Source organism: Poromitra crassiceps, assembly GCF_964638095.1.
Source record: "Poromitra crassiceps genome assembly, chromosome: 5".
Classification (NCBI taxonomy): Eukaryota; Metazoa; Chordata; class Actinopteri; order Beryciformes; family Melamphaidae; genus Poromitra; species Poromitra crassiceps.
In genome coordinates, this window is record NC_139642.1 from 61,652,961 (window position 1) to 61,678,865 (window position 25,905).

General features: G+C 46.5%; 1 protein-coding gene across 3 annotated transcripts in view; it reads left to right on the top strand.

Moving 5' to 3' along the window:
- The window catches only part of tpst1 (tyrosylprotein sulfotransferase 1), a 101,644-nt gene that overhangs the window by 28,582 nt on the left and 47,157 nt on the right, over positions 1–25,905 (top strand). For all 3 annotated transcript variants that reach the window (XM_083637005.1, XM_083637004.1, XM_083637006.1), the window contains one exon: positions 7,854–8,891. In XM_083637005.1, the coding sequence (XP_083493131.1) occupies positions 8,035–8,891 (857 nt within the window). In that variant the 5' untranslated portion in view covers positions 7,854–8,034. The remainder of the gene's footprint in view (positions 1–7,853; positions 8,892–25,905) is intronic.

A 25,905-nucleotide genomic window follows, 5' to 3' on the forward strand; every position in this document is an offset into this window, starting at 1 on the left:
AGCTCCTCTTCATAAAAAAAAATCTCCCACTGATCCACCCAGAGTTACAAGTAGAAGTAGTCGAAAAAGAGTAGCGATGCAGGGCCAAACCCCCCCCCCCCCCTCTCTGTCTCAGTCAATGCACTTTTTCAATTTGTTTTGTTTACATGTAGAGACAGGTCTGACTGTCCTGTCAGTATTTAATTTGAATCCTTGGCTTATTAAGAATTGCTAATTGCAACCGTTCTATAGGCCTTTATTTTTGTACCACTGAGAGTGATGAGCCTTACTATTCGAAAATGTTTACATGTTACACACACACACCTACACACACACAATATAGGATGCCAAGTAGTTTGGTTTGATTTCTTTTTGTTTGTTTTTTGATATGTTTGCTGCTCTCCTAGTATAAATAATACCATGTAAAGGTAATACTACATAGTATATACTATAGTTGTTTCATGGACCAAATAGTTGTTGGTATTCTTCATTTATTGTTCAAGGAAACACATTGCCATTGACAATTTGACATATTGCAGTTGACTCAGATTATTATATTTATTTTGAAAAATAAATAGTCACTTTATTTGAAGAGTCAAAACTGTTCTCTTGGCTTTGTTTTGTTCATAGTAGTAATGCTCATGTCATTTATACATCTGGTTAGGTCAAAACAAAAACTACAGGAAAAAATATGTATAAAAAATATATATATATATATTATCGGTTATCGTATCGGTATCGGCCTTGAGGAGCAAGAAGTTATCGATATCGGTATCGGAATCAAAAATTCAATATCGTGCATCCCTACTTCAAACATCAACATAATAAACAAAATAAGACTTTTGCCTACTAGTGCAACTTGAGAAGAGGCTAATACGAACAATAGTGCAATCAGAAAGGATTGGAACTATTTTATTTCCCCCCCTCCCCCACGTTTTTTCGGTTCGCACCCATGCCCTAGTATGCATAGAACATAAGTGTATGACGTTCTGATGTAGTTCTAGGCTGCGGTCACAAAAATACCTTAATCTAATATAACTCCTTTTCCTAACCACTTGTCCTTGACCTGGATGGAAAATGTCGTGAGGTCAAGGAAAGATGTCAAGGCTTGAGGACAAGACGAGAAGCCCACTGTCCTGAACGTCACACTAGGCTACAGGAGTCTGCACGTAGTTGGGGCTTCTATCTTTTCACATCACATAACGATTTCTCAAGATGCCACTGAGTGATACTAGCTGACTAGCATGTACAAGTCACACTGATTTCAATGGTGAAATCTGTTTTGTGCTCATTTCCTGAGAAGATAAGTGTTTCCGCGTTAGCAACATGGTTGGCAAGCGCAGCAGCTAGCATTAGCAAGTTTGTTTTTGTCAAGGGCCCAATGGTGCGTCGCTTTGCTGCTGCAAGGAATTGTGGGACGGCATTATCTGCTTTCCTTTGCTTAAAGGATGGTTCAGTGTATCCTCTCTGATGCTAAAGGAACTAAGTCAGGAAGCATTGAAGCACCTTTCCTTAGCATTTAGAGAATTCAACCAGCTCTTATCATTGCTGCCACTTAGCTACTTCCTTGTCATTTCACTCAGGAACCTTCCTAAGCAAAAAAACACTATTTGAATGCAGCACTAGTGTAGCGCACTTCATTGGCAGGTGATGGAGGTTAAGACACCTCCAAACAGTCTCTCTGACATCACTGAGTCAGAGTGGGCTGGACCGGGTTGATCTCTGACATCACTGAGTCAGAGTGGGCTGGACCAGGGTGATCTCTGACATCACTGAGTCAGAGTGGGCTGGACCAGGGTGATCTCTGACATCACTGAGTCAGAGTGGGCTGGACTGGCCAGATTGCTATGCTGTGAGCAACAGCATGGTGTCACATAGTGATGTCACAGTCACTAGTGTGGCACTACCTGGGCACAGTGCTGACAGCCTGTTCACCATGGTGCAGCTCACCATGATATGGGACACACTTGCACTCGGTACATCAACGAATGACTGTATTTGATTTCTTTACCTATCTGTCAGAGGCAATCTTATTCTGAAATTTCCACAGAAAAAAGTAAGTACAGTCATATTTTTACTAAAATAATACCAGATATGCCTATACTGCATTTATGATCGCTGTAACGTAAATTCACTGATTACAACGCCTTATTTGTCTACAGGGACCTCTAAACTATCAGAGTCGATTGGGATCATTGTTGTTGCTATTGGAAACGGTCAGCGTCTCCGTCATCGCGATTGGTTGGCTGCCTTGCCTCACTTTGCGGCCACTTCCTGTTCCTTTTGATGTGACAGTGTAAACAGCCCCCAGTTCCTCACAGACAGTAACATCACATCACACCGTTTCAGTGGTTCTGCTACAGTTGTATGCTGTGTGGTACTAAAACCAACTGACTCTGTTACAGGTTATAACTTACAATGTCAGCAACATCATCATCATGCTGTATATTCAATTAGTTGCAGTCAGAAAGTGAGGGACATCTGATGAAAATAAAACATGTTTTCAAAGTCTTTGTTATGGTTTTATTAAGTACTCATAGATACTCTGTATCGGTGCAAGTACTCAAAAATCTAAGTATTTGTAGTACTAAGGCCATGTCCACACGGAGACGACTTTAGGTGTATCCGCTAAAGTTTTTTGTCATATAGCCGTTTCGTCCAGATGGAACCGCGTTCTGGGACTATACGTTCTGGCCGTATACGCTAATTTTTCAAAACGGGTCCCAGAGTGATTAAATCTGAAGACGCCACCCTTGCATTTCCGTGTTTACAACCCATACGCATCTTTCCTGAAACGATGACGCCATAGCCCCACCTCTCTCCACCAGCAACAATAACAATCATGGCAGTAACGTTCGTGCTACAGCAGTGGGGATCTTGCAGCAAAATATAATGCTCCTCTATTACCACCGTCAGCAACAAGTGGACACGGAGAACAGCGTGTAGCCTATAACATCCTCAGGGCTCCACAGCTGACTCTACCCATCCACCCCTCCCCTCCCTTCATCGGATATTTCCCAGAAGGCTTAGCGGCGGCTACATTTTTACAATAACACAAACAAAATCAGGCTTAACGTGTTAGATAGAAATTATATTTATTTTTAATACAACATGCAATTCTGGAATATTTTAATATTGGACAAAATGAAATGAAATGAAATCTAAACCCTGAGTGTAACCAACATACTCTCTTGCCCTATATATAGCCCTCGTAAATACAACGTGAATAGGGAAGTGAGAGGTTTGAGGAACACGCGGTTGCACTGTGATGTCTGTGATATCCGCTCGTGTCCACTCCAACAAGACTTTAGCTTACTTGACGTGACTTTTTCCAATAAAAACACATTTATGCCATGAGTTTATATAATGTATATTTATGTTGCATCATTTAGCCTGTGCTGTGATGTGCAGGAGCGGCCAATACGCTGGGATGTGTTTGCAACATGTCTAAAGATCATGGAAGTGGATGATATCAGGAATGTCACCGATAGTTAACGTTCTATATTGTAGGCTACAGGGAGACCATCAGCCCTGCTGAACAGCTCTGCATTTGCCTGTATAGGTTTAATCATTTTATTCATCAACATGGCAAACCTCCCCGCAAAGCCAAGGGTTTAAGCTGCTGCTACAGTGAGATACACATTATAGACTGTGCGCCCCTAGAGGTTGTATGCCATTATTGACGAGATTGTCTTTCTCTGTTATTCTACAGCGGTTTCAGTGGTTTCATGTGGATACACACATTTCTTGAAACGTTTCCATGTTTATGGAAAACTTTTCTGAAACGAAAAAAAAAAAGATAGCTTCCGTCTCCGTGTGGACATGGCCTAAGACTGGTCGTTGGTCTGCAGACTTCAGCTGCTGTGGTCTCTTTTCACCCCCTCCTGCCAGGCCATATGTTCAGAGGGGGGACTGTGGTGAGAGAGGCAGCCAGGCAGTGTTCATTTCGTCGACAAAAACGATGACGAAAAATGCTAGTCGACTTCCTATTTTCACTGATGAAAACTAGACGTTAACGAAAAAAATAAAAGGATGAGGTTGATGAAAACGAACAAGGACATTTGACACAGCACTAAGACTAAAAGACTAAATAAAAAAATAGCTGTCAAAATGAACACTAAGCCAGGCCAGTTCATAGAAAACCTCCCCATAAATGCGCTGTGTTCACGCTGCGACGGTGACTTCCAGCAGCAGCAGCAGAGGGGAGGCCCAGCACAGCCCAGCACAGCCCAGCACACTGTGGTGTACACAGGCACACACTGCCCGCTCTTCACAACGACCAGTCTCTGTGCTCGCCCATGTCCAAATGACAGGCTAAAGACTAAACGTCATGTTTCTGCCAGGGTTGATCTGTCTGTGTGCTACCAGAGAATAAAACGAAACGCTGTGACACAGGATGAAGAGAATACACACGTCCCTCACTGACTGAATGCATATCTAGAGCTGCACCTTTTCACTCTCAATCTCTTGTCAGCAGAGATTCTTACTCACTCACCCAGAGCTGAAGGTCTGCATCTTCTGACTCTCCTACAACTGTGAAGAATTTAATTTGGAATTTCATAAAAGTATCACATTTTCAAAATAACACATAATCATAAAAAAAAAAAAACATGACACCACAAATTAAAAAATCCCAGAGGATAGCACTTAAGCATTAATTAAAACACTTATTTCCAAAGTCGTCCTCGATTTCCTAAGTGGTCCTCGAGGTACATGATGTTGCAAAATGTGCAAGCTTGTAGACTTGATTTGTAGGGCTGGGTGTCGGTTACAAAATGATGATACCAATAGAGTATCATATTTGTAGGCTTATCCAGAAATCGCCGCCATCTTGGTTCGTCAGTGGAAAAGTCTATTGGGTTTTAGAATGGGAATTTCACCAATGCATAAAATAAGGTGTGTGGTTATCAAAAGTTTACGGGAACGCGGATTTGGGTTCAGCATGATACTCTTCACAGACGTGTATAACTTTTATGCCTTTTGAAGGTTTTTATAAAAATTGCGTAAAAAAACCCACACATTTATGTTCCAAAAGTCATAAAAGTTATTCACGTTTGTGAAGATTATCATGCTGAACCCACGTTCCCATAAACTTTTGTTAACCACAGTCAGACATTATTTTATGCATTGAAGTGAAATCCCCATTCTAAACCCCATTCACTTTTTGGCTGACGAAGCCGGAAATATACTTCCGGACTCATTCCCGCGGTTCTCTATACCAATACCAGTAACCTTATAGTGATACCGATAGCAATAGAGTATTTAATTCAATACCTTTCATTCATTCATTCATTCATCAATGCATTCACTCATTCATTTCCTAATTCATTCGTTAAACTCCACATAGTCAGATACTCTGTGCTTGTCTGCTTGACTTCACCACTACAGCCTGTATGTGTTGTAGCTGCTGCAGAAGTGATACAATCGCACATTGCATCAAATTGAACAACACTTGTGGTGATTGGCTGCCAGCAAAACCATACAAATAGTCTGTTCTTCCCCCTTCTACATCTGTGTACAAAAAGGATCCAATGGTATCGTTTGACTGGAGAAGTTTTGATACAGCGCTACTTGCTAGGTACTGGGTTGTTTCATTGATACCTTAATGGTATTGAGTACCGATACCAGCTCTGTTGCTGTGAGAACTTTAAAATACGATGTGAGAACATGAAGAACACAAATCTGAATGTGTATGTCTAAATATTCACTTGTATAAAATAATATTTACACAAACGTAAGCTGACTTTGAAGTCACAGCTCAAAAACAAAACACACAAGGGCTTGTAGAAAAAAATGTGAACTAATGTTTAAATTTCCCCTCATAGAAAATATTCACACACTCGTGTGCTGAATGTGAAGATGTGAAGTCACCGACAAACTATTCACAAATGTGTGAGGTTGACATTCACATGAATACAGCTGCAAACTTGTCATCCAAACATTTATTAATTGATTTATTTGACTTGAGCCCATTTTCCACAGTGCAACAACTAGGGGTGCACCGATCACGTTTTTTGCCACCGATCACCGATTGCCGATCACCTATGAGAAATATCTGCCCAACCGATCATCGACCGATCACCGATTACCGATTACCGATCACCGATATATATATATATATTTATTTTATATTTTGTAGGCTAAAGGAAACTGCCAACATGAGACAGATGGGAGTTCAACCGTTTAGTTGTCAGTTCTCTTCAGTACAGTACAGCAGTATAGGCTTTTTACAGCATTATGACAGGAATAGTAGGATTGTGTGTGGTCTGGAAAAAGGAGGCAATAAAATATACAAACAGGTCAGTAACCAAGCTTGCTGTTATATAGGCCAATTATAGTGATAATTAACAACTAATAATATATAAATGATAATTAGGTAAACTGTAAGTCAGTTACTCTTAAACACCAGTCTTGAACCATGACTAAAGCCAAAGAGCTCCCACTCATAGAACCGGGGTTATGCACAATAACCGTCATACATTGGGATCCGCATCGAACGAACATCAAAACGACCCGCCCATCGAGGCCGAGTTACAGTGTTATAATTAGCAGCACTATGAGTGCGATCTACATAATGGTGACAGGGTTACATGACGGGAGAAACAACAGAATCACAAGCTACACACGAGCTAAACTCCATCTGAGTAGTGGCATTAATTAGCGCATCCGTCTGAATGGAGCGCACATCCACATAGCAGCACACTTTCGCTTCCTTCAAAGTGCCCGCGGGAACATCAATGCTTGCGTGGAAATTGTCTGTGTGTGCGCGTGCACTACCCCGACTACCACGTTAATCTGGGACTTTAATACACACGGATTTAACAGCATGCAAATGCCTCGGTAGGCGGGAGGACTGGAGGTAATTTATCTGCTGAGTCTGCTGTAATCACCAGCTGATTTGTGTGATTCAAAGACGCAAGAGGTGTGTTGACAGTCTGGTGCGGTGTGTGCATGGAGGTGAGTACACTGATGAAAGCAAAGCGTGTGCTTTGCAACACAATGATATAAACGTTAGAGCACAAATATGAAAGTTAAACGATAGACATTGAAGACATGAAAATGGGCTGCCTCATGTTTCTCACGTGCAGCATGATCGGCTATGCGATCGGCAAAATTAAAGGAATATCGGAAACAGCAGATCACATATTTGAGGTCCAAATCGGCCGATACAGATTGCGTGCAGATCGATCGGTGCACCCCTAGCAACAACCACAACTCTGATTACAACCTCTCCAGTCGGTCACTGCAACTCTACAAAGTGACTCATCAGCACGCCTTGACTTTTGCAACACTTCTTAAGTTGCGATAAATATGTTGCAAAAACTTCAAAAACCTCCCCCCCTTTTCTCTCTCTCTCTCTCTCTCTCTCTCTCTGTCTCTCTGTCTCTCTCTCTCTCACTCTGTACTCAAGGATTTAGATTCAGCAACTGCATGGCTGATTTCTCGCCTCGAAAGCTTTCAGAAACACATTTTGGCAAACTTTCTCGTAATATAAGAGAGAGCTTTAATGTCAACTTTGTGACACTCGGCTTGTTTCTCGGCTCCGGCGTTGAGCAGCGGTTGAGCAGCGGCGGCGTTGGCCTGACATCAGACGCTCTGTCAGCTGCAGGGAATGTGCTGATGACTTGACTCGAACACAACTTTCTCTGTACACGAGCTGTGAGCGACTTCTGATGTGCATAGGATCATGACAGCAGAGTGTCTCGTCGCCTCACATCTGTCACATGAATTGGTTTAAAAATATTCCGCCACATGAGTTGGATGTCGCAGTAGCTTTGAGTCAAGTTTTGCTTTTAAATTAGCCGGTTGAACGTGTCGCAGCGCTGCCTAATTAGAGCTAACGATGTCCCTCTTGTTTTGTGCCACCCCTCCAGGCCTCATGGAGCTGGGGACCCAACGACTGCCGTGCACCAGGGAGCGCCACCCACGCCGGGTTCCCAGCAAACAACCCTGAAGGGAGGGAGCCGCAATTACCCCCTCCACCCCTTCTTCCCACCCCTCCTCCTCCTAAACTGCCCCCTCCCCACCCCGTGGTGACACTGTCCCCTCTGCACCATGCTGGGCAAGCTCAAACAGAACTTGCTGGTGGCCTGCCTGGTCATCAGCTCAGTCACGGTCTTCTACCTGGGCCGCCACGCTATGGAGTGCCACCATCGCATCGAGGAGCGCAGCCAGCCGGGCGGGGTCCTGCCCCTGTCGGCGCTGGGAGGCAGCATGCGCACCACCCTGCGGACGGGCCAGAACCTCAGCACGCCGTTCGTCTACAACAAGGACATGCCGCTGGTGTTCATCGGCGGCGTGCCGCGCAGCGGGACCACGCTGATGCGCGCCATGCTGGACGCCCACCCGGAGGTGCGCTGCGGCGAGGAGACGCGCGTCATCCCGCGCATCCTGGCCATGAAGCAGATGTGGAGCCGATCGGGACGCGAGAAGATGCGCCTGGACGAGGCGGGCGTGACGGACGAGGTGCTCGACGCCGCCATGCAGGCCTTCCTGTTGGAGATCATCGTCAAGCACGGAGAGCCCGCCAACTTCCTCTGCAACAAGGACCCGTTCGCCCTCAAGTCGCTCTCCTACCTGGCCAAGATCTTCCCCCATGCCAAGTTTGTGCTCATGATCCGCGACGGCCGCGCTTCGGTCCACTCCATGATCTCACGGAAGGTGACCATCGCCGGGTTCGACCTGGGCAGCTACCGGGACTGCCTGACCAAGTGGAATCGGGCCATAGAGACCATGTACACTCAATGCCTGGAGGCGGCCGATAAGTGCCTGCCCATGCACTATGAACAGCTGGTCCTCCATCCCGAGAAGTGGATGAGGACACTGCTGAAATTCCTCAACATTCCTTGGAATGATGCTGTGCTGCACCATGAGGAGCTCATTGGGAAAGTTGGAGGAGTATCTCTATCCAAGTAAGTGATGCTGACATCTAAAAGCCCAGACAGGTCGGCAGTGTCTGGAACGCCGGTGAGTGCCTGTCGCCCTAGTCTTAGTTTGCGTCTGTCGCCCTAGTCTTAGTTTGCGTCTGTCGCCCTAGTCTTAGTTTTCCGTCTGTCGCCCTAGTCTTAGTTGTTCGTCTGTCGCCCTAGTCTTAGTTTGCGTCTGTCGCCCTAGTCTTAGTTGTTCGTCTGTCGCCCTAGTCTTAGTTTGCGTCTGTCGCCTTAGTCTTAGTTTGCGTCTGTCGCCCTAGTCTTAGTTTGCGTCTGTCGCCTTAGTCTTAGTTTGCGTCTGTCGCCCTAGTCTTAGTTGTTCGTCTGTCGCCCTAGTCTTAGTTTGCGTCTGTCGCCCTAGTCTTAGTTGTTCGTCTGTCGCCCTAGTCTTAGTTTGCGTCTGTCGCCTTAGTCTTAGTTTGCGTCTGTCGCCCTAGTCTTAGTTTGCGTCTGTCGCCTTAGTCTTAGTTTGCGTCTGTCGCCCTAGTCTTAGTTTGCGTCTGTCGCCTTAGTCTTAGTTTGCGTCTGTCGCCCTAGTCTTAGTTTGCGTCTGTCGCCTTAGTCTTAGTTTGCGTCTGTCGCCCTAGTCTTAGTTTGCGTCTGTCGCCTTAGTCTTAGTTTGCATCTGTCGACCTAGTCTTAGTTTGCGTCTGTCGCCCTAGTCTTAGTTTGCGTCTGTCGCCTTAGTCTTAGTTTGCGTCTGTCGCCCTAGTCTTAGTTTGCGTCTGTCGCCTTAGTCTTAGTTTGCATCTGTCGACCTAGTCTTAGTTTGCGTCTTGTCGCCCTAGTCTTAGTTTTTCGTCTGTCGCCCTAGTCTTATGCCTACCCCACACTACAGGATTTTCAAATCCTTGAAGATTATAAAAATCTTGAGAGCCCACACACTACAGGACAGAGAGAGCCGATTTTTTAACATTTCAATCTTGGGACACACACACAATCGCGTCTGTTCAAACGCAACCCCACACACTAGAAGATTATGCCGAAGATTCACCTTGAAGCAGGGCTCGACGTTAACTTTTAAAATGCCTATTCAGTGTGCGCACCGGGTGTAGTAGTGTCATTTCGTTTTCGATTTTTTTTATTTTTTTTATTTTTTTATAATGCATTTGCACTGAAAGGATTTGTTTAACTAATATTTGCGCGGACAGCCGCGTCCATTCGGGGTGTAGGCCTACTGTGCGAAAACCGTCTGCACAGGTGTCTTGTGGAGGGGCGCGTCTGCTGATTTGACTCACTTTTCCGTGCGGACACTCGCGATGCGGGAAGCTGAGACCTAAGCGCTTGTTGTAGGCTACATGCTTTGCAGTATAGCATTAGTTTTCCGTCCCGTTCAAAGACGCACGGGTATTTCACCTCGATGACAATTTCCTCGTTCTTTGTTTCTGTGCGGGGCTGCGGGTGGACGCGGACCAGTTTATTTTGCGAAAAACTAATGGAAACGCAGCTACTACTGGCTCCCTGCTCAAGATGCAATCGCCTGTCGGGTTGTAAATATCTAACATGTTAGATATGGCCGATTCACAATCGGGAAGAGGCAGTCTTCCCGATTGTGAATCTTTGAACCCCACACACTACAGGATCATTTGGGAAGATTATCTGCCCGACGCGCTTCAAATCGGGAGCACCCCCGAGAAAATCGGGAGGGGGGAATCTTGGCCATAATCTTGCAAATTATCCTGTAGTGTGGGGTAGGCATTAGTTTGCGTCTGTCGCCCTAGTCTTAGTTTGCGTCTGTCGCCCTAGTCTTAATTTGCGTCTGTCGCCCTCATCTGTCGCCCTAGTCTTAGTTTGCGTCTGTCGCCCTAGTCTTAGTTTGCGTCTGTCGCCCTAGTCTTAATTTGCGTCTGTCGCCCTCATCTGTCGCCCTAGTCTTAGTTTGCGTCTGTCGCCCTAGTCTTAGTTTGCGTCTGTCGCCCTAGTCTTAGTTTGCGTCTGTCGCCCTAGTCTTAATTTGCGTCTGTCGCCCTCGTCTGTCGCCCTAGTCTTAGTTTGCGTCTGTCACCCTAGTCTTAGTTTGCGTCTGTCGCCCTAGTCTTAGTTTGCGTCTGTCGCCCTAGTCTTAGTTTGCGTCTGTCGCCCTAGTCTTAATTTGCGTCTGTCGCCCTCGTCTGTCGCCCTAGTCTTAGTTCGCGTCTGTCGCCCTAGTCTTAGTTTGCGTCTGTCACCCTAGTCTTAGTTTGCGTCTGTCGCCCTCGTCTGTCGCCCTAGTCTTAGTTTGCGTCTGTCGCCCTAGTCTTAGTTTGCGTCTGTCGCCCTAGTCTTAGTTTGCGTCTGTCGCCCTAGTCTTAATTTGCGTCTGTCGCCCTCGTCTGTCGCCCTAGTCTTAGTTTGCGTCTGTCGCCCTAGTCTTAGTTTGCGTCTGTCGCCCTAGTCTTAGTTTGCGTCTGTCACCCTAGTCTTAGTGTGCGTCTGTCGCCCTAGTCTTAGTTTGTGGTGTGTCCCACACCGTTGGCTCTTGTCGGCAGCTTTTTCTGCCGATTCGACACATGAATCGGTGTTGAACAGTCGGTGAGGGAAATCACTCTGATTGGCTGCTCAGCTGGTTAAGCAAACAGTGTATGAGAAGAGAGGGCACACACAAAAAGTTTTCTCATTTTTCAACTTTATCTCACCTGATCATAACAATATATGAATATTTTCACAACATGGTCTTGGAGAAAGCACCCTGAGCCTGTCTCTGTAGATCACAACATGGCCTTGGAGAAAGCACCCTGAGCCTGTTGCTGTAGATCACAACATGGCCTTGGAGAAAGCACCCTGAGCCTGTTGCTGTAGATCATAACATGGCCTTGGAGAAAGCACCCTGAGCCTGTCTCTGTAGATCACAACATGGCCTTGGAGAAAGCACCCTGAGCCTGTTGCTGTAGATCATAACATGGCCTTGGAGAAAGCACCCTGAGCCTGTCTCTGTAGATCACAACATGGCCTTGGAGAAAGCACCCTGAGCCTGTTGCTGTAGATCACAACATGTTCTTGGAGAAAGCACCCTGAGCCTGTTGCTGTAGATCATAGGGATGTTCATTTTGAAAATTTTCCAAAATCGATAATCGGTGAGAATTAACGATCAATTATCGATTATCGATTTTATTAATACTTAGAAAATTTTCAATATTTTCAATATATTTTTTTTTTTTTTTTTTTTTTTTTTTTAACAAAATGAATGCCTATGGTAGAAAATACGAAAGACAACGTGTTCTCCTCAATGAACTCTTTATTTCAATGTGTCTCCTCTCCAACACTGCTGTCCCCGGCGCATGCCGGTGTGAATTTCTCATGTTTAAAACAGTTTTGTTGGCACAAAGGCCCGTGCCCAGCCAGAAAACTAGAGACTATATGAAGCTCCACCTCACGTTAGTCGGCTGTGCAATGGAGTGGGGCGAGGAGGAACGAATTCCACCCAAACCTAGTCCAAATTTTTTTTTTTTTTTTTTTTTTTTTTTTTTTTAATAATTAAAAAATCGATCCAAATGCCACAGGATCGATTCCAATCCTTAACGATCGATTATCGATTTTCGATAATTGATGAACATCCCTAGTAGATCATAACATGGCCTTGGAGAAAGCACCCTGAGCCTGTTGCTGTAGATCATAACATGGCCTTGGAGAAAGCACCCTGAGCCTGTTGCTGTAGATCACAACATGGCCTTGGAGAAAGCACCCTGAGTCTGTTGCTGTAGATCATAACATGGCCTTGGAGAAAGCACCCTGAGTCTGTTGCTGTAGATCATCACCCATTTAGTGTGGTTTCTCCTTCATTTTCCACCTCTTGCTTTCTTCTACCACAAGCAAAAGACCAGGCAGGGCTGATGAGGACAGTGCAACTGTTTATCAGACATATTCTCAATTGAAGTACAGTAGCTATATTACCTTAGGCTATATCCCTGCCGTTCACTTACTCTTTTTTTTAACCTTCATGTATACTATTTTTTTAAACCTTTATTACCGTATACATTTTTTAACCTTTATTTAAACATTTTTTACCTTTTATGTATAACATTTTTAACCTTTTATTTATAAATTTTTTGCCTTTTATTTATAAAAATGTTAACCTCTATTATACATTTCATTTACCTTTACACTATTTTTGTAACCTTTATTTATGCAGGGGGATTGATTGACACTGAGAGCACTCCCAGACAGTACTGTAATGGAGTTATTACCAATGTGGACATGGAGAGACAGCATGCCTCACTGTGCTGTCCCTCACTGACAGCATGCCTCACTGTGCTGTCCCTCACTGAGGACATGGAGAGACAGCATGCCTCACTGTGCTGTCCCTCACTGACAGCATGCCTCACTGTGCTGTCCCTCACTGACAGCATGCCTCACTGTGCCGTCCCTCACTGACAGCATGCCTCACTGTGCCGTCCCTCACTGACAGCATGCCTCACTGTGCCGTCCCTCACTGACAGAGACAGCATGCCTCACTGTGCTGTCCCTCACTGACAGAGACAGCATGCCTCACTGTGCTGCCCCTCACTGACAGCATGCCTCACTGTGCCGTCCCTCACTGACAGAGACAGCATGCCTCACTGTGCTGTCCCTCACTGACAGCATGCCTCACTGTGCTGTCCCTCACTGACAGAGACAGCATGCCTCACTGTGCTGTCCTTCACTGACAGAGACAGCATGCCTCACTGTGCTGTCCTTCACTGACAGCATGCCTCACTGTGCTGTCCCTCACTGACAGCATGCCTCACTGTGCTGTCCCTCACTGACAGCATGCCTCACTGTGGTCCCTCGCTCCTCGGGAATGCAGGCCTGTTGGCGTTAGTGTCTGGAGGCTGTCCACTGTCCAGAGTCACAATATATCTATCAAGGTTGATAGATATTGACAGCCATGTGTCCAGGAAGCTGCTTTTTGCAAGCTACTTCCTGTACAGCTGTGTATTTGCTAAATAGCTCTTTGCTGAGGCAATGCTGGCTGTTCACAGTAAGAGCTTGTGATTTGTGCCAGACTCAAAGGATTAGCCTGCTGATCGCTGAACTGGTCCAGCTATACATTCCATGAGCCTGGGCTGTAACTACTGAGCCTAGAGGGACCAGAAAACAAAGATAAGGGAAAATTACATAATGTCATGTATCTAGTGTTAGGTGCAGTCTGATGGTAACACTTTATAAGGAAAAATGACGTCATGTATCTAGTTTTATAACCCCCTGGTCACTATGTCTCCTCTCCTGTACTGTAAAGAAACCCCCTGGTCACTATGTCTCCTCTCCTGTACTGTAAAGAAACCCCCCTGGTCACTACGTCTCCTCTCCTTTACTGTAAAGAAACCCCCTGGTCACTATGTCTCCTCTCCTGTACTGTAAAGAAACCCCCTGGTCACTACGTCTTCTCTCCTGTACTGTAAAGAAACCCCCTGGTCACTACGTCTCCTCTCCTGTACTGTAAAGAAACCCCCTGGTCACTACGTCTCCTCTCCTGTACTGTAAAGAAACCCCCTGGTCACTATGTCTCCTCTCCTGTACTGTAAAGAAACCCCCCTGGTCACTACGTCTCCTCTCCTTTACTGTAAAGAAACCCCCTGGTCACTATGTCTCCTCTCCTGTACTGTAAAGAAACCCCCTGGTCACTACGTCTTCTCTCCTGTACTGTAAAGAAACCCCCTGGTCACTATGTCTCCTCTCCTGTACTGTAAAGAAACCCCCTGGTCACTATGTCTCCTCTCCTGTACTGTAAAGAAACCCCCTGGTCACTATGTCTCCTCTCCTGTACTGTAAAGAAACCCCCTGGTCACTATGTCTTCTCTCCTGTACTGTAAAGAAACCCCCTGGTCACTATGTCTCCTCTCCTGTACTGTAAAGAAACCCCCTGGTCACTATGTCTCCTCTCCTGTACTGTAAAGAAACCCCCCTGGTCACTACGTCTCCTCTCCTGTACTGTAAAGAAACCCCCTGGTCACTACGTCTCCTCTCCTGTACTGTAAAGAAACCCCCTGGTCACTGTCTCCTCTCCTGTACTGTAAATAAACCCCCTGGTCACTACGTCTCCTCTCCTGTACTGTAAAGAAACCCCCCTGGTCACTATGTCTCCTCTCCTGTACTGTAAAGAAACCCCCTTGGTCACTACGTCTCCTCTCCTGTACTGTAAAGAACCCCCCCTGGTCACTACGTCTCCTCTCCTGTACTGTAAAGAAACCCCCTGGTCACTACGTCTTCTCTCCTGTACTGTAAAGAAACCCCCCTGGTCACTACGTCTCCTCTCCTGTACTGTAAAGAAACCCCCCTGGTCACTACGTCTTCTCTCCTGTACTGTAAAGAAACCCCCTGGTCACTACGTCTCCTCTCCTGTACTGTAAAGAAACCCCCCTGGTCACTACGTCTTCTCTCCTGTACTGTAAAGAAACCCCCTGGTCACTACGTCTCCTCTCCTGTACTGTAAAGAAACCCCCTGGTCACTATGTCTCCTCTCCTGTACTGTAAAGAAACCCCCTGGTCACTACGTCTCCTCTCCTGTACTGTAAAGAAACCCCCCTGGTCACTACGTCTCCTCTCCTGTACTGTAAAGAAACCCCCTGGTCACTACGTCTCCTGTACTGTAAAGAAACCCCCCTGGTCACTACGTCTCCTCTCCTGTACTGTAAAGAAACCCCCCTGGTCACTACGTCTCCTCTCCTGTACTGTAAAGAAACCCCCTGGTCACTACGTCTCCTCTCCTGTACTGTAAAGAAACCCCCTGGTCACTACGTCTCCTCTCCTGTACTGTAAAGAAACCCCCTGGTCACTATGTCTCCTCTCCTGTACTGTAAAGAAACCCCCTGGTCACTACGTCTTCTCTCCTATACTGTAAAGAAACCCCCTGGTCACTATGTCTCCTCTCCTGTACTGTAAAGAAACCCCCTGGTCACTACGTCTCCTCTCCTGTACTGTAAAGAAACCCCCTGGTCACTACGTCTCCTCTCCTGTACTGTAAAGAAACCCCCCTGGTCACTACGTCTCCTCTCCTGTACTGTAAAGAAACCCCCTGGTCACTACGTCTCCTCTCCTGTACTGTAAAGAAACCCCCTGGTCACTACGTCTCCTCTCCTGTACTGTAAAGAAACCCCCTGGTCACTATGTCTCCTCTCCTGTACTGTAAAGAAACCCCCTGGTCACTACGTATTCTCTCCTATACTGTAAAGAAACCCCCTGGTCACTATGTCTCCTCTCCTGTACTGTAAAGAAACCCCCTGGTCACTATGTCTCCTCTCCTGTACTGTAAAGAAACCCCCTGGTCACTACGTCTTCTCTCCTATACTGTAAAGAAACCCCCTGGTCACTATGTCTCCTCTCCTGTACTGTAAAGAAACCCCCTGGTCACTACGTCTCCTCTCCTGTACTGTAAAGAAACCCCCTGGTCACTATGTCTCCTCTCCTGTACTGTAAAGAAACCCCCTGGTCACTACGTCTTCTCTCCTATACTGTAAAGAAACCCCCTGGTCACTATGTCTCCTCTCCTGTACTGTAAAGAAACCCCCCTGGTCACTACGTCTCCTCTCCTGTACTGTAAAGAAACCCCCTGGTCACTACGTCTCCTCTCCTGTACTGTAAAGAAACCCCCTGGTCACTACGTCTCCTCTCCTGTACTGTAAATAAACCCCCTGGTCACTACGTCTCCTCTCCTGTACTGTAAAGAAACCCCCCTGGTCACTATGTCTCCTCTCCGGTACTGTAAAGAAACCCCCCTGGTCACTACGTCTCCTCTCCTGTACTGTAAAGAAACCCCCTGGTCACTATGTCTCCTCTCCTGTACTGTAAAGAAACCCCCTGGTCACTATGTCTCCTCTCCTGTACTGTAAAGAAACCCCCTGGTCACTACGTCTCCTCTCCTGTACTGTAAAGAAACCCCCTGGTCACTACGTCTCCTCTCCTGTACTGTAAAGAAACCCCCTGGTCACTACGTCTCCTCTCCTGTACTGTAAAGAAACCCCCTGTTTTGCTTTCTGTGATTTGGGATGTTGGCCTCTGGACGTCGTGGAGGAAACGCTGGAGGGGCGCAATCCCGTTCCCCTTACCTCCTCCTCTTCCCTCCTCTGTTACCACCCACTTCCTGCCACGTAGCAGCAGAGCACGCTCCACATCAGCTTTTGTTATTGTCTGCGTATGAGGAGAGACTGATGCTTTTGATTAAAAAGCTTTACCACCAACACCCATTGAGCACTTTTCCCTCTTCTCGCAGTTTCTCTGCACTGTTACTCCTCTTACCCAACTCATCCCCCTGCTCGCTCTCCTCCAGAGTCAGTCTCTTAGCCATTGTTCACACCTGGCACTTTAACATAAGCAGAACTGAAGTTGAGCTCATGCTAAACCGGTCACACCATAAGCATTCTCTTTTCCTCAGCGTCACTGTAGGCTAGCCAACTATCTAATCTGGCAGCATTCTTGCAGTGCTCTAGTTGAGCATGAGGTCATGTGACCTGGAACCTGCTGCCAGGCCCCAGGCTCACGGTTGCAGATGATGTCATGTGACCTGGAACCTGCTGCCAGGCCCCAGGCTCACGGTTGCAGATGTGGTCATGTGACCTGGAACCTGCTGCCAGGCCCCAGGCTCACGGTTGCAGATGTGGTCATGTGACCTGGAACCTGCTGCCAGGCCCTAGGCTCACGGTTGCAGATGTGGTCATGTGACCTGGAACCTGCTGCCAGGCCCCAGGCTCACGGTTGCAGATGATGTCATGTGACCTGGAACCTGCTGCCAGGCCCCAGGCTCACAGTTGCAGATGAGGTCATGTGACCTGGAACCTGCTGCCAGGCCCTAGGCTCACGGTTGCAGATGTGGTCATGTGACCTGGAACCTGCTGCCAGGCCCTAGGCTCACGGTTGCAGATGAGGTCATGTGACCTGGAACCTGCTGCCAGGCCCTAGGCTCACGGTTGCAGATGAGGTCATGTGACCTGGAACCTGCTGCCAGGCCCTAGGCTCACGGTTGCAGATGTGGTCATGTGACCTGGAACCTGCTGCCAGGCCCCAGGCTCACGGTTGCAGATGATGTCATGTGACCTGGAACCTGCTGCCAGGCCCCAGGCTCACGGTTGCAGATGAGGTCATGTGACCTGGAACCTGCTGCCAGGCCCTAGGCTCACGGTTGCAGATGTGGTCATGTGACCTGGAACCTGCTGCCAGGCCCTAGACCCACGGTTGCAGATGTGGTCATGTGACCTGGAACCTGCTGCCAGGCCCTAGGCTCACGGTTGCAGATGTGGTCATGTGACCTGGAACCTGCTGCCAGGCCCTAGACCCACGGTTGCAGATGTGGTCATGTGACCTGGAACCTGCTGCCAGGCCCTAGGCTCACGGTTGCAGATGATGTCATGTGACCTGGAACCTGCTGCCAGGCCCTAGACCCACGGTTGCAGATGAGGTCATGTGACCTGGAACCTGCTGCCAGGCCCTAGACCCACGGTTGCAGATGAGGTCATGTGACCTGGAACCTGCTGCCAGGCCCTAGACCCACGGTTGCAGATGAGGTCATGGGGACTGGCAGAGGACCAGAGAGTGAGGTAGACAAGGCAAGCGGAGCCAGATCCATTGGAACCCACATATCTTGTAAAACCAGCTGAGCATGCTTGACTGCTATTTTATTGTATGATTTCAACAATGAGTTGTGTTTGATTGGTTTGGTCGTTGAATCTGGATGAGTGAGTTTAATTCACTTAGATGCTTGGCCCGTTCACTGTATCCATCACATAGGACTCCAGCTCTGCTTAGTGGATAGAAAGCAGAGGACTGTATTGGTGTCAATGTGTTTTTACATGTTTTTCATCGAAAGAGTTTGATCCGTCGCTTCCGCGTTGGACACACTTCTGGCCTAGTCTCGCTGGCCAGCCTCCTCTCCCTTCAGCTGGCCAGCCTCCTCTCCCTTCCGTCCGAGGAGTCTGGCGCCACAGGTCTCCATAACTGGGATAAACCCTCCCCTGCTCTACTCTGCTCTCCCATTGGAGCGACTGTTTCGGTCCCTGCCGGATGTCCGCTCCCGGCTTATTACAAGCTCTGTCATTGGCTCCGACCATGTCAATCAGAGCGGCTTCCGCTCCCTCCTCCCTGTGTGTCGCTGTAAATAGTGCCCTGCAGCCGCATTGAAAACAACAACGCTAACTAGCTAGCAAGCTAACGGCAGAAACCTACACGCTAGCTCGTTGCTGCACGCTGAAAACGGCAAGTTGGATTGTTTGAAACTATTTTCCAAGGGCACTGCCGCTAAGCACCGCCTATCGCAATCCCACTATGGAGACCTGCGGCGCCAGACTCCTCGGACGGAAGGGAGAGGAGGCTGGCCAGCGAGACTACTTCTGGTGTGTCCCCGTCATTAGGCTACATCAGATATATGACATGTTTGTAACATTTCCAATGTCATTGACCCACTCTGGCACTAAAACAGGGCTCCTAGCTTACATTAGCTGACCATAGTTATCGTCTGGCAATTATATTTAAGCCTATTGTTGACATGTTGACAACCAGTAGAGCCAGTATCACCACAGCCACCCTCCTTAGCCTAAGGAGAAATATGAGGAAATTAGAGTAATATTGACGGGTTGATGGTGTTAATTAGGGCTGGGACGGATCACGGATAATCCGTGACCTGTACGGATCAGCCCCCACGGTTCGGCACACGGTTCGGAACGTCTTGGTCCGCGGACCCCCCCCCCCCCCCTTTCGTTTCATTTAACGTTTAACGTTAGTGTATGAGAACGCCTGCAGCGCAGCCAGACACATACAGGCATCATCATGGCAAGCACAAGTGAGCTTCCTCATCCCTTCGCTCTCTCTGAAGGCTAAAAGACAGCAAACTTATTTCAACACCTCTGAAAAAGCACAGGAATGCGAGCAGCATGTTGCGCGCTGCACAAGATAGCACGAGCCACAACACACACGCACACACACACACACACACAGACACACACACACACACGCGCACACGTTTCACGAACACATTATCACCGGACGGTGAAATGTTGCCTTGGACGCGTCGCATAACAACAAAACAACATGTGGGGCCACCGAGTAGCATAACGTAGCATCAACGTTATGTTTCCAGACTCACCCGGTCTGGTCTGTACCCGTGTCATGTGACTACGTTAGCAAGCAACAGGCAGGAAGTTAGGCGCAGTGCCACCTAAAACAGGAAGTTGGGTTGTTTTGCCTTCAGAGTAAAAGCATAAATTGTGTCATGAGAAAAAAATATTTTTTGAGCTGTGCAGGGCAACAAATGGTTAGAGAAGTATAATAGTATTAAAAATTCTAATCGAAAATCTAATTTTGAGAGAAAAAATCTGATATAGCCTATTTTATTTATTTTTTGCTGATCCGAAAAATCCGTGATCCGTGGCTCAAAATCCGTCACGCGATCCGATCCGTGGGTTTTCTGATCCGTCCCAGCCCTAGTGTTAATTGAGGTCATCTTACAGCCAGTCTGCAGACTGCTCACAGACTGCAGACTGCTCACAGACTGCTCACAGACTGCAGACTGCTCACAGACTGCTCACAGACTGCAGACTGCTCACAGACTGCAGACTGCTCAGACTGCTCACAGACTGCTCACAGACTGCTCACAGACTGCTCACAGACTGCTCACAGACTGCTCACAGACTGCTCACCGACTGCAGACTGCTCACAGACTGCTCACAGACTGCTCACAGACTGCTCACAGACTGCTCACAGACTGCTCACAGACTGCAGACTGCTCACAGACTGCATGGACGCGTGTTCACGCTAGTAAGCTTCAAAACGTTAAACATCACAGCTTTACATAGTGCTGCTGTAATAGTACCTGTAATGGGACCAATAGCTTTCATCTGTTTTTAATATGCTTTTCCAGCCTTAAGCCTTGTAATAAGCAGTCAGAATTACAACTGAACACACAGTCTACCATTTCCGTCACTTTCTATTTCTTTAAACGCTGTATCATTTTTTCTGAAAAGATGTAATCCTTTCATAAATAGAGCAGCCTATGCATTTCAAGCCTACATACAGGATAGTAAATACTTCAGTGACTTGATGATAAATCCTGTGAACCAGGGGGGGGAAAACCTAAACGCTCAGCTCAAGATGCGGCCAGGCATGTCGTGCTTCAAGCCAAGACACACGCACACGCACACGCACACACACACACACACACACACACACATGCACACACACACACACACGCACACACACACACACACACACACAGAGTACCGTGGAGACTCAAGTGCTCTTCAGCCATGGGGGCTACAACACTGGAGGGCCACGACTCAACTGCAAAGGACCCTTGGTTCCCAGAAAGAGCGAAACGTCTTGCATCACCAACCTCTCAAAAACACTCCTTCACCTCTTCAGTTGAGTTACAGCCAGTAGAAAGCTTTGCTGTGCTGCTTGAAGCTGCTTCTCGAGCACAAATGCAGAATGTGAAAACATGTTGAACTGCAAAGAGAATACGAGGCTGAGCGAGAGAGACGGAGAGTCTGCTGTTGAGCTGCTCGGCATGCAGACATGACCCATCACATCACCCCTCAACCAGTCCCACAAATGAACTTTTTCACTCACTGGCCAGGTGGAAATAACCCAGCCGCCAGGCATATCTTTTAACGGGGCAAAATAATATATCGCATTTTTGTCACATATACATCAGGGATTCCGCTAGGCACCTCTTGTTATAGACCTTATTCGATTGACGTCACTCACGTACGGGCACGCCCACCGCCGCCATATTCTCGACATAGCGCTGCAGCTTTAAGTGACAGCCTATTAGGGGTGGGGGAAAAAATCGATACACCACAGTATCGCGATATTTTGCCTGACGATATTGTATCGATATTTGGACGCCAAGTATCGATATTGCAATTTTTTTTTTTTTTTTTTTTTTTTTGCAGGCCATGCCAGGCCACCGGGCTACTATAAACTTTAGTTCCAAGGCCAGCAGTAAACAAACGGTAGCATATTTTCATTTTGTTTTAACAGTAACAGTTTTGTCATAACAGTACGGTAATTTACAAATTCCCCAGTTACTGAAGCACAAGATGTTTTGTGTAAGTGAAGTGAAGTTGCAAAAACTACATAAGTACAGTAGTCCACACACACATCCAGTTAAGGTGGACTGTAAGGAGACTGTAACAAACAGTTCAGTTTGTCAGGTGCATGCAACTATGACATGACTTTATGAAAGTTGTTGGTCTGTCTACTTGACAATGTTGCTGCAATAAAATGGTTGAAGTCGGATGTACAGACTGAAAAATTGTTCTTATATAAACCAGATGTTGACAAAGTTTTCCTTTGGGGACATCATTTGCAGTTGAAAAAGTAAGAAATCGCAATATATCGAAATATCGCAATATTCAATATATCGCAATATCGAAAATATCGCAGTATCGCAATACTATCGTATCGTGACTCAAGTATCGTTTCAGTATCGTATCGTGGGCATCTGGTGATTCCCACCCCTACAGCCTATGTGAGAGCAGCGTTTATAGGAAGCTAGCCGCCGTTAGCGTTACCTGTATCGTTCCTGTTGTGTTCGGATGGTGACCTGCGTTAGGCACGGCTGTAGTAATGACAGCAATAAAGTCCCCGTGGTTTGTTTCTATCTCTACCGTCCACAGACGTGAAGGGAGCGAGACTGGGGATACGTCAGCAGCACACAGGAGATGTGTGGATAGTTAGGAGAGACAGGTGAAACTTTCTGACAGCTCCTCACAGCAAAGTCTGTTCACCTCGTTTTTTCTTTTGTTTATTATTACAGGCATTAACGGGCAGCATACAAACAACAACTCTGGGGTTTTTATTGCTGTCATCACTATCGCTATTGTAATGGAACAGAAACCACAATAAGGCTGTTACTATAGTTGTCAGCTGCAGGACGGTATGTCAACAATATGGCGCTGTCTGGGGTTAGCGAATAAGGTCTATTGACGACAAAACACCGTTTTAATTTGACATGATGACTATTCTTATTTTACATGATTTTTATTTGACATGATAGTCATCACCCCTCAACACACTGATTCCATCAAATATGAATGGACGGTGACCTTAACCAGAGCCAGACTGAGCCCAGCTGGAGATTAGATTAGGGCTGCACAATTAATCGTATTTTCATTGTCATCGCAATATGAGCATACGCAATAAACACATCGCAAAGACTGCCTGAAACGCAATGAAGAACAAAAGTGATTTTATTGACATGCCATGCATCATGCATGACCACTCAGCATGTGCTTTGTTTTGTCTTGTGTTGTAAATCCAGCGCACACCTTTCCCTTGTAGCGGTGCACTCCGCCCCTCTGCCAAAGCCCAAACACACTGTGTGTAGTTTCAGATAGAGTCACTGTGTATTTAATTTCTTTATTCCGTGTGCACAGGCTATGTTTGGGGTCTATGTTAGCAGTATTAAAGCAGAAAGACATAGGAACTGCATAGCTAATATGCATACTTCAATATTTGTTTATTTATCCCAAGTCGTATCATCGCAATATTGAACAATGTTATTGCACATGGCAGATGTTCCAGGCCTACTGGAGATAGAGGCAGGAGACATCACGTCCAGCACGTCTACGTCAGACCATTCACAACAAACCAGGCACAGTCCAAGGCCAAGAAGTTTTGAGAGATAGCACGGTGAATATCAGGCCAGATACAAAGAAGCACAATCTGGTTGAGACTAGGGATGTAACGATAACCGGTTTGAATGATAACCGTGATACAATTCCTTACAATAACCGCACCGTTTCACATTTTCATTATCATTAAAACCGTGGTACCGTGATTACCGTGCTTTGCAAAAACATGGTAAATACTGTCCATCATCAACCAAAGTTGGCAACGGTCTCCCAGATGCAGACGTGCAGCCTTGGAGAAATGATTTCAGTGAGTGTATCAATCCTTTTTGGGTCTGAGTTTTCAATATAAAATGTTGTAAAATGATTTCAGTGACTTTTTGAACATTTTCAGCAATTTTTTTACGAATACCGTGATAATACGATAACCGTGATAATTTTGGTCACGATAATCGTGATCTGAAATTTTCATACCGTTACATCTCTAGTTGAGACTTGAGACATTACCTCAGATGTTTGTTTTTTTAATACCAGAGCTTTTCAATCATTCATCAATCACTTGGAAGCCATTTGCTTCCAAGTTCCACCTCCATTCTCTACTTGAAATACAGACATAGCGGGTGGACAAAGACTGCTTGCTAGACCAGGGAGGGATGACTAGCAAAAACAAGCAACATTTTTCATCACTGCACGCGATCTCTCTGTGCTCTTACAGCCACCATCACACCTCATCCCTAAACAATATCACTGACCTGCAGAATGGGAGAAGTCCCTGCCGGTGCACTTCTAGACGGTGCAGTTCCAGACCCACAGTTTTAGACGTAAAAGTAGATATCTCACCTCACGCGAGACACGTAATTTGAATAAAAGTCACGGCAGTTCATTTTCAAATGTCGCCTGTTGGTTAAGGTTAGGCAACTAAAAACTTAGTTATGGCTCCATTTTACAACTGACTTGGACGCTATTGATCGCAAAACAACACTAGGACGGCCAGAAACGCCGCGGACATCGCTGGGTGAGTGGCCAAATCATAATTATTGCCAAGAGATGGGTCCAGGTTAAAAAAAAACGAAATTCTCCTTTAAATAACCTAAGTATATATACTGTATGCTGTAGTATATAACAATACTTTTCCATGGACAGATTTAGCAACCATCCCTGCAAATTTCACATGTATTTTTTAACCTAGTATCCCCGTGTTACGTCCAAGGAGGCTCTGTCACGTCTAACTGTGGGTCGACTCGTGCATGCGTACGTCTGGAACCGCCCCGCCGGCAGCAGCTGTCCGGTTCTTCAGCTCGATGTTTCTCTCCCTAAATGGGTCCTGATCTAATTGAATGTACGGTAGCCTTCAGGGCGATACAGCTGCCTTCTTTTTTACCATCGTAAACCTCCTCAAGTACTTTGGCCACAGTGCATTAAAGTCAACCTCCATGACACCTGGCACCAAATGGATCTTCTTGCCCACTAAAACCACCACCACCCACCCCTCCTCCCTCCCTCCCTCCCTCTCTCCCTCCCTCCCTGCCTCTCTCCCATCCCCGTGGCTGCAGGTCTCTATCTATCTGCATGGACATCTCCCATCAGCAGACAGCCAGGTTCCCCCTGAGCGAGACCTCGTCTAAGCATTAACATCAATGACTTGGCCTTGATTTAGTGGAGGTCTGGCCCAGCCCAGCCCAGCCCACAGACCTGCTGCATCACTTATCTCAAACATCCCTCCTTACCTCCCTAACTCTCTCCCCCCTACATGCCATCTTGATGCCTCTATCCTCTTCTCCCTTATCAGCCATGGCTGATACAGAACACCACCGCGGGGCGGAGGGAGGGCCCGCCAATGAATAATTGACAAGCTAGAGGCCATTAAGCATGAGCTTGAGGGGAAGTGGTCATGTGACCTGCGGAAATGTTTTTGTGGCGCTCGAAGCGGAGAAAAGGTGACTCTGCCTCGTTTGTTCACTGGCTTTGATAAGAGGCCTGAGCTATGATACCACTCCATGATAAGAGGACCTGAGCCATGATACCACTCCATGATAAGACACCTGAGCCATGATACCACTCCATGATAAGACACCTGAGCCATGATACCACTCCATGATAAGAGGACCTGAGCCATGATACCACTCCATGATAAGAGGACCTGAGCCATGATACCACTCCATGATAAGTAGGGATGGGCATTTCTAGCAAAAACACTATTCGAAATTCGCTGGCCAAATTCGAATTTAATTCGAATTTCGAAAATAAATAAAAAAAATGTAAAAAAAAAAAAAAATTTGTGAGTGAAATGTTGCATTGTCTCCCCTGATTCTAAGTCTATGGCTTTATTAATTAATATAAAAAGCTTCTGCTGTGGATTTTTAGCTCAAACAAGCATTGCACCACTGAAGTAAAGAACATGTTACATGACATTGACATTTTCGAAAATAAAAAACAGTTTTGACAATCATGAGTGGTTCATTAAATATTTAGTAGGCTCAGGT